Below are 8,444 nucleotides of genomic sequence, written 5' to 3' on the forward strand. Positions count from 1 at the left end.
AAAAGCGAGACTCTGTCTCAAAAAAAAAAAAAAAGACTGCGTGTCTGATCCTGCTGTTTATTCTTTCTTTTGGTATCACCCATGCTGCGTTATTTTCTTATAAATTTTGGGATTGCTGCCTGGGATTGATGAGCTGCTTATTTTCCCTGAAACTTTGCCCTAGAACTCTTTAAGTTCTGGGTGGAAGCTATGTTCCTTTTGAGAAACCTTGTTTTTCTTCTGCTAGTTACCTTGGGGCACTACCTACATGAACTACTTTAAAATAAACTCTGCCATTTAGAGATTGTGGACCACCCAAGCAGTATGAATTTGGACCAAATACCTGTGTGGGGCCCAGCTTGTGGTTATTAATTTTTAGAAGTTTTTCTTTTTATCCCACCAAGTGCTAATGTCAAAATGGGATGGTGGATTTATTTCTCTTTGGCTCTTACTGAGTATGTAGCCACTGGAGAACCATCATTATGAAGTTGCGTTCTATTAGAATCACCACTTTGGTATTTTTTTCTTTTTGTTTTTTCTTTTTCAACTTACCACTTCTTCCAGGATTTTTAAATTTTATTTTATTTTTTTTAAAACAGAGTCTTGCTCTGTCACCCAGGCTAGAGTTGGTGGAGTCATCATAACTCACTACAACCTCTAACTCCTGGGCTCAAGCCTTCCTCCTGCCTCAGCCTCCCGAGTAGCTGAGACTACAGGTGCACGCCACCACACCCAGCTCATTTTTTAATTTTTTATAGAGACAGGGTCTCACTATGTTGCCAAGCAGGTCTCGAACTCCTGGCCTCATGCGTCCCTCTGGCCTCAGTCCCCAAAGCGCTGGGACAACAGGTGTGAGCCACTGCACCCAGCCAGAATCCCCACTTTGAAGGGGGTCTCAGGATTTATGTCCTGCCAGCACAACCTGTACAGCCATCAAAGTGGACGCTCGGGGTCTCCAGGGTCTGGCAGCAGTCCTCAGGGGCCATCAGAGCCTGACGTTTCCCGGCTGTGCAATGGAGAGAGGGCGTGTGGGTTGGGGTCCTGTCAGCCTACAGCTCTGGTCTCCTTGGATCCCTGTAAGCCTGCCACATGCCCTGGCCAGCCGACAGAACCTCCCTATCCTCAAACCTCCCACTCCTGGGTGCCCTCCCCCCATCACCTACCCCCAGCACCCCAAACTGCCCACTCACCGTGCCCACCCTTCCCCATATCCTGCAGGACTGCACCCCTGTGCCCTGCGTCCTCCCCGCTGCCATCCTCACCTGCCCCAGTGCCTCTGCCTCCTGCCCTCCCCCTCCCTCTCTGCTCAGATCCCCTTCCATGCCCGCCCTCCCCACTGTTCTGCAGACACCGTCCCCACCAACGTCACCATCGCTGTCCTCTTGCAAATCCCAGGGCCCTTGCTGTCCTCCTCGGGCTCCATCTCCAGGCACACTGACCACTCCTTTCTTCTTGAAGTGGCCTTTCCATTGCCACGCCTACCACGCTGGGTTCTGTCCCCTCTCCTCTACTGGCTCCTCTTCCTCCACCTGACCCTCTTACGAGTGGTCCCCAGAAGTTTGCCTCCATCCCTTGCCTCCTGCCTTGGCAGAAACGATGTTCATGCACTTGTCTTCCGCCCGGATCTCCCCTGAGCCCAAGCCCTCTACGTCCAGCTCCCTCCTGGGTGGTAGCTCAGGGCAGACCCACAACCCCCACGGCCTCCACCCCTCGGTTCCCAACGTCTGCCCCCCTGGGCATTGTTCTCCACACTCTTTCTCACACACACGCACCATCGCCAGTGGCCAAGCGCCCGGCCGGGTTTCACTGTGAACCTCTATAAGCTGCACATACAGATGATTCTTGGACTCGAACTCCGGGGTTCTCAGAACAGGGGCAGTTTCTAACTTGCTCCCCATACTGGAGCCCCCAGAACTCCTTCTGTGTGAGGTGGTGACTCAGCCCCTTCCCCGTGGACTTGCTGTCCCAGGAGTGGCCTGCAGTAACCCAGGCCAGCCTGCCAGTCCTATTAGTTTCAATCCCATGTAGATAATCTATCAGCCACAGTCTAAAATGGAAGGAAAATTCTTGCCCCTGAGATAAATCTAATCTGTCCTTGTCACCAATCCCAACTAGATATGCAGGATTCCCTGGGGGCAGGGGAGAAAGCCTAGAGTTAGAAAAGGAAAGCACATTGAAGGCCACCCCATCTAGCTGCTTCCTTTTACACGTGGGAAAACGAGACCCGGAGAGGGGCAAACACTTGCTCCAGGTGTCCAGGAAAGTGAGAGGAGCTGGGCCTGATCTGGGGTCTCCCGACCCCCAGGCAGGGGCAGACAGGGAGGGGTGAGGGCTCAGCCCATCATCCTCGGCTGTCTCCTACTGTGCTCAAAGGTCATTTTGGTGGTGGCAGGATTTTCTGCTTGGCCTGTTAAGATCCTGGGAGGGTAAAAGGAAGAGGAGGAGGGTGGGGAGGGAGGAGGGGCTTCAGGGGTTATCTCCACGCTGGGACTTTACAGGGCTGCACAGCTAGCCAGGTCTGGGGGAGGATTAGGTGCTGCTGGGGGCTCCGGCCTCCCACCACAGTCCCGCCGCAGGGCCGCCATGGCCTACCAGCAGTGGTGCTCAGGCAGACAGGCCAAGTGGGCAATCGCTGGCATTGCCACTGTGGTTCTGGTGTTCATCGTCGGGATGGTCCTAAGCCTCATCCTGCGAAGGCCAGGTACGCGCCACCCCTCCTGCCTTCTTAGCTGGCTTCCCTGTCACTCACTCCTTCTCCCCACCGAGGCTCTGTCCCCATCCACAGCTCTCTGCCTCTTCTGCCCCCCAACCCTACCATGACTCCATCCATCCCCAGCAGAAGGTCCCATTAATTTCTTTCCCTTCACCAATTGCCTGAGGACCATCAGATCTCAGCCTCAGCCCAGACCTCCCTCCCACGCCCTCGATGAACATTGCTTCTTGGGAGTCCCAGGGGCACCTCAAACTAAGCAGACTGAGCTGAGTGCACCCTTCCCCCTACACCTGCTGATCCCTACACCCCCTCTTGTTGAGGGGCTCCCCCATTCACATGGGAACCTGAGAGTAGCCTACACCCACCTCTGCCTCCTGCCTGTGCTCCTCACTCCTGAGCCTCGAACGTCCTTCCTTCCCACCGCCTGTGCCCCATCTCTGCCCTGCCCTCTGAGGCCTCGGGGTCTCCTGGACCCTCCACGCAGTCCTCTGCCACCAGCCTGCTCTCGCCAGCCCACACTCACACTGCAGCCAGAGAGAGCTTCCCAAACACGCCCTCACTCGCTGCCCTCGGCTCACGGCCAGCTCCTTTGCTAGGTTCAAGGCCGTTTAAGACTTGATCCCAGCCCTCTCTTCCAAAATTTTTTTTAAAATTGTGGAATGTCTTTCTTTCTTTCTTTCCTTTTTTTTTGAGACAGTCTCACTCTGTTGCCCTGGGTGGAGTGCAGTGGCATCATCATACCTACAACTCCCAGGCTCAAGCGATCCTCCTGCCTAAGCCTCCCAAGTAGCTGGGACTACAGGTCCACGTCACCATGCCCAGCTGATTTTTTTTCTATTTTTAGTAGAGATGGGGTCTCGCTCTTGCTCAGGCTGGTCTCGAATTCCTGACCTCAAGCGATCCTCCTACCTCAGCCTCCCAGAGTGCTAGGATTACAGGCGTGAACTGCGCCCGGCCCCTCTTTTCCAATCTCGCACTGTTATTCCATTTTCTCTACACTCTGTCCATACCAGGCCACTGGCCATTCCTTTAGGCAGCTACACTCTCCCACAGCAAAGCCTGTGGCTGTGTTGTTCTGTCTATCTGGAACCTATTCCCTACTTTCTATCAAATTTATACCCATCCTTCCAGGTCTCCCTTACATGTTCCCTTCTCTCTGAATGTTCCCTTCCCATACCCCCCTTTCCTCATTGCCCCAGGCTGGTACCAGGGCCCATCAGGGCACCAGGAGCCCATGCATTTCACTCTCTTGCAGCACCAAAGAGTCCAGGTCTCATTGTCTCTCTGCTAGATCACGTGCTAGACACACAGTGGGAGCCCAGGGAGGGCCGTGGGATGAGTGGACAGGGGTTGGGCTAGGGCAGGGGGTGATGCTAACGGCCCCTTGGTATTCATCCAGGCTGTGGGCAGGATGCCTGTCGCCCCGATGCGGACATGCTGGACTACCTGCTGAGCTTGGGCCAGATCAGCCACCGAGATGGCCTGCAGGTCACCTGGTACCACGCGGCCAACAGCCAGGAAGAGATGGGGGCTGCCTTGAACAGTAAGTTCAGCTGGCAAGACTGGGGCAGGCCAGGGCAGGGGCTGGAGGAGAGGGAGGAGAGCAGAGGTGAGGATCAGGCACTGTGGTCACTGTGGCATTACGATGGCTGTTAACATGTCTTGTCACACTCCACATAGCAAATAGGGGCTCAGAGGGGTTAAGTGCAGCTGATAAGCACTGGGATTTGAACCATATGTCAGACCCCAAAGTCATGGCTGTACTGCCCTCTCTTGACCTGTCAGGGGCCAACTGCCCTGCTAAGGAGCCCTTTGCCCTCAAATCCTAAAGAAGCCAGAAGATCTGAATTTGAGGCCTAGTACTGAAAACAAACTGTGAACACCTGAGCAGATCATGTAACTCCCCTGAACCTCAGATGCAAAATGCTGATGGCAACCGGTCGGCCATGGCTCACTGCGTGGGGCACACGAACGTTGCGCATGAGTTCTCCTGGGGCGGCCACACAACCTGTTTCGTGGATACCATTTTACAGAAGAACAGGCTCAGAAAAGTTAGGCGACTTACCCAAAGTTACCTTGTCTGAAAGTGGTTAAGCCAACATAGGCGGCCACAGAAGTTGGCCCCCCGAGTCCATGCTCTGAGCCATTGTGCTCGACCCCCGGGTCAGCAGAGCAACACCTTCTGTAGGACCATGGGGAAGCATGATAGACAATGTTCATGAACATGCTGGTAAGCTCCAAAGCAGTAGCTATAAAAGATGAAGGGGGTAGTCCTCAAACTTGAGCATTTTTCAGAAGACATGGGGTGCTGGCTTCACCTCCAGAGTTTCTGATTCAGTTTTTCTGGGGCAGAGCCCAAGAATTTGCATTTCTAGTAAGTTCCATGATGCTGCTGGCCCCAGGACCACACTTTGAGAACCACTGCTCGTGCAAACTCTCTCTGGTTCAGATGAGGAAACTGAAGTCCAGAGTGGGAGAGGGTCTTGTCCAAGGCCACACAGTAGGTCTGCAGTAGAGCAAGGCCTGGGTGCCAGAGACCCTGCTCTTGTTCCTGCAGGGTCCAAGTGCGTGCCTGGGGAGGATTAGCTGAATGAATGAATGGGTGGTTAGGGAGGGCTTCCCAGAGGAGGCAGGCGGTGTGGTCAGCAGAGGAGGGGCCATCACAGGCTGGGTGGGGCCAGCTTGCTACAGCTTCAGGGATCTCCCCTGATTGGGAGGCAGATTGCTGGGCCTTGGTGATAAGGAGGACTGAGAGTCCTCTCCCCTGAGGAGGAAACCCAGCCAGGGAGGGAAGACTCTTATCTGGGGAGATAAGGCCCAGAGAGGACAAAGAGGCCCTGCCACCCCAGGTTCATCCCCCATCTGCCTTGGGGCAGCAGAGGAGCCATTGAGGACCCGCCTAGCCAGGACCTTGGCCAAGAGGAGAACCATGGGCCCCACCTGGGCAGAGCCCAACAGCAGGGACATGGAGGCACCCCCAGCTTAGCTCCGGGGGCCCAGGGAGGACCACAGGCCCGGGTTCCTCCGTGAGCATCTGCCAGGTCCCGGGGCTAGGCCACTGAAAGGAAGGTGGTGCCACAGCTGAGGTGTGGACCCTGAAGGGGAGCCGGCAGTAGAGTGACAGGACATCCACGTGGAAAGCACGGGCCAGAGCGCAGGCCTGGGAGGCAGGCAGAACTGGGTTCAAATTTTACCTTGGCTAGTTACCAGCTGTGTGACTGGCACAAGTGACTTCGCCTGTCTGCAGCTCAGTTTTCCCCTCTGCAAAATAAGGGCTGGTAGAGTGACCACATTATCCAAACTAGGGCACTTTTGATTGTGAAAGAGGTCATTATTTTTTTTTTTTTTGAGACAGAGTCTCACGGTGTTGCCTGGGCTAGAGTGCCGTGGCGTCAGTCTAGCTCACAGCAACCTCAGACTCCTGGGCTCAAGCGATCCTCCTGCCTCAGCCTCCCGAGTAGCTGGGACTACAGGCATGTGCCACCGTGCCCGGCTAGTTTTTTCTATATATTTTTAGTTGTCCGATTAATTTCTTTCTATTTTTAGTAGAGACGGGGTCTCACTCTTGCTCAGGCTGATTTCGAACTCCTGAGCTCAAACAATCTGCCCGCTTTGGCCTCCCAGAGAGCTAGGATTACAGGCGTGTGAGCCACCGCGCCCAGCCAAGAGGTCATTATTAATAATTATGCTGAGACAACAGAAATATGCCAGATGGTCCCTTTACCCTAGTTAAATGAGCTACTGCATGTAAGTAATAATTAACAGTAATACCTAACCAGGGATATTTTACCTAATTCTAGTACATGAGGAAACAGAGGCACAAAGAGGTCAAATAACCTCCCCAAGGTCACACAGCTTGGAAGCGTTAGGGCTGGGACTGGGTGCCTTCAGTGTGGATTAGGGTTTGCACACTCAGCCACCATGCTCTCCTGCAAGTGTAAAAAGCTCCTGGCACAGGGAGGGTGGGTGGAGGGCTCGGTAACTGCATGTCCCCTTCCCTGCTGACCAGGCTCCTTCTGTGGCCACAGGAATCTGATCCCTTCCTCCATCTCCTGTTCCTTCACTCCTCCACCCCAAGCAAGTCAGCCCCCACATTCAGCCCCTGGAAGGCAAGTAACAAGTTTTAATGTCAAGGGAGAAGACTTCCAGCAAGGGGCTGTGTCCAGGCAGCAATCGCAGGGAGGCTGGTGAGGTCCAAAAGGCAGTTCCCTCCAGTCTGTAATCCATTCACTGAGCGAAGCAGGAGGAGGGGCTTTTTTGTTTTGTTTTTGAGACAGAGTCTCACTCTGTCACCTGGGCTAGAGTGCCATAGCCTCAGCCTAGCTCACAGCAACCTCAGACTCCTGGGCTCAAGCGATCCTTCTGCCTCAGCCTCTCAAGTAGCTGGGGCTACAGGCCTATGTCACCATGCCCAACTAATTTTTTTTCTATATTTAGCAGAGAGGGGGTCTCACTCTTGCTCAGGCTGGTCTCGAACTCCTGACTTCAAACAATCCTCCTGCCTTGGCCTCCCAGAGTGCTAGGGTTACAGGCGTGAGCCACTGCGCCCGGAACAGAGCGATATTTTAAGCCAACACTAAAGGATGAGCAGGAGATGCCATAGTAAAGCTGTTCAGGGAAGAATGTTGCCAGGCAACAGCCACATTTAAGAGCCTAGATATGGGAGGACAAGACATATTAAAGCCTTGCTGCTCAAAGTGTGGTTCACGGACCAGCAGCACAGGCATCCCTGGGGAGCAGGTTGAAAACGCAGAATCTCAGGCCCCAGCCCAGATCAGAACCTGCATTTAACAGCTCCCGGGGGATCTGTGTGTCCGATAAATTTGGAGAAGCTGGGCGGCTGGATCCTAGAGAATGAGGGAGAGAGGGACATGAGACAAGATGAGAAAATTTGGCAGGATCTGATTGTGCAGACCGCAAAGACCATGGCAAGGAGTTTGAGTTTGATTTTCAGGGAAATTGGTGGGGTTTTGGTGGTTTTCATTTTTTGGTTTTTGTTTTTAACACATTGACTGCCATGTGAGTTGTATTTAACTCACGCTAGTTTTGACCCCGGGGCCTCGTGAAGCAAAACCTTGCAGTTGGTTTGTGAAAATTTTACTTGTTGATGTTCTTATTGTTACAATTAATAGTGACAATTTAGTTCTAAAAATGTGGATTTTGTTGCACATAACTCACACACAGAAAACAATAAAAAAATAACAAATTAGAAAGGGTCATTTTGTTTTAATAAAACACCGTGGCCCTAGGGGGGGAAAAAATTTCTAGTGTAGCAGTCAATGTGTTAAACGGAAAGTGACATGATCAGGTACCTGTTTAGAACACTTGCTCCAGTGGCTATGTGGAGCATAGACTTGGAGGGGAACAGTGCTGGAGGACAGAACAGTTAGGAGGCTGGGGAAACCAGGAGGAAAGGCCCCTACTGACACCAACTGTCTGTGATGATACATGAGCTGAGAGTGAACCCTCCCTCCCACCACCACACTCCCCAAAATCCAGGGCCCCGTGCATGGTCTTCCAGAGTCTGCTTCCCATTAGAAAAGTCTGAGGTCCCTTCGAGACTGAACTCTGGAAGGCAGGAATCAGACGATGTCCACCTGATTGAGTTAACTGCGTGATGTTAAGAGACAAAAACACCAACGCTCAGTGCTGGTGGTAAGGATGCAGCGAGATGGGCAATCTTGTGTACTTCAGGTGGGAACATGAATCAGATCAACTTTTCTGGAAAGTAATTTGATAACATGGGCTTTCC

At 53.1% G+C, this 8,444-nt stretch overlaps 1 protein-coding gene across 1 annotated transcript in view; it reads left to right on the forward strand.

The window, feature by feature from the left end:
* Positions 1-2,562: 2,562 nt before the first annotated feature.
* The window catches only part of FAM151A (family with sequence similarity 151, member A), a 13,399-nt gene continuing 7,517 nt past the window's right edge, over positions 2,563-8,444 (forward strand). Inside the window, exons 1-2 of the mRNA XM_012639459.1 lie at positions 2,563-2,680; positions 4,092-4,235. Coding sequence (XP_012494913.1) covers positions 2,563-2,680; positions 4,092-4,235 — 262 coding nt within the window. The remainder of the gene's footprint in view (positions 2,681-4,091; positions 4,236-8,444) is intronic.

Source organism: Propithecus coquereli, unplaced genomic scaffold (assembly GCF_000956105.1).
Source record: "Propithecus coquereli isolate 6110/MARCELLA unplaced genomic scaffold, Pcoq_1.0 Scaffold14, whole genome shotgun sequence".
Classification (NCBI taxonomy): domain Eukaryota; kingdom Metazoa; phylum Chordata; class Mammalia; order Primates; family Indriidae; genus Propithecus; species Propithecus coquereli.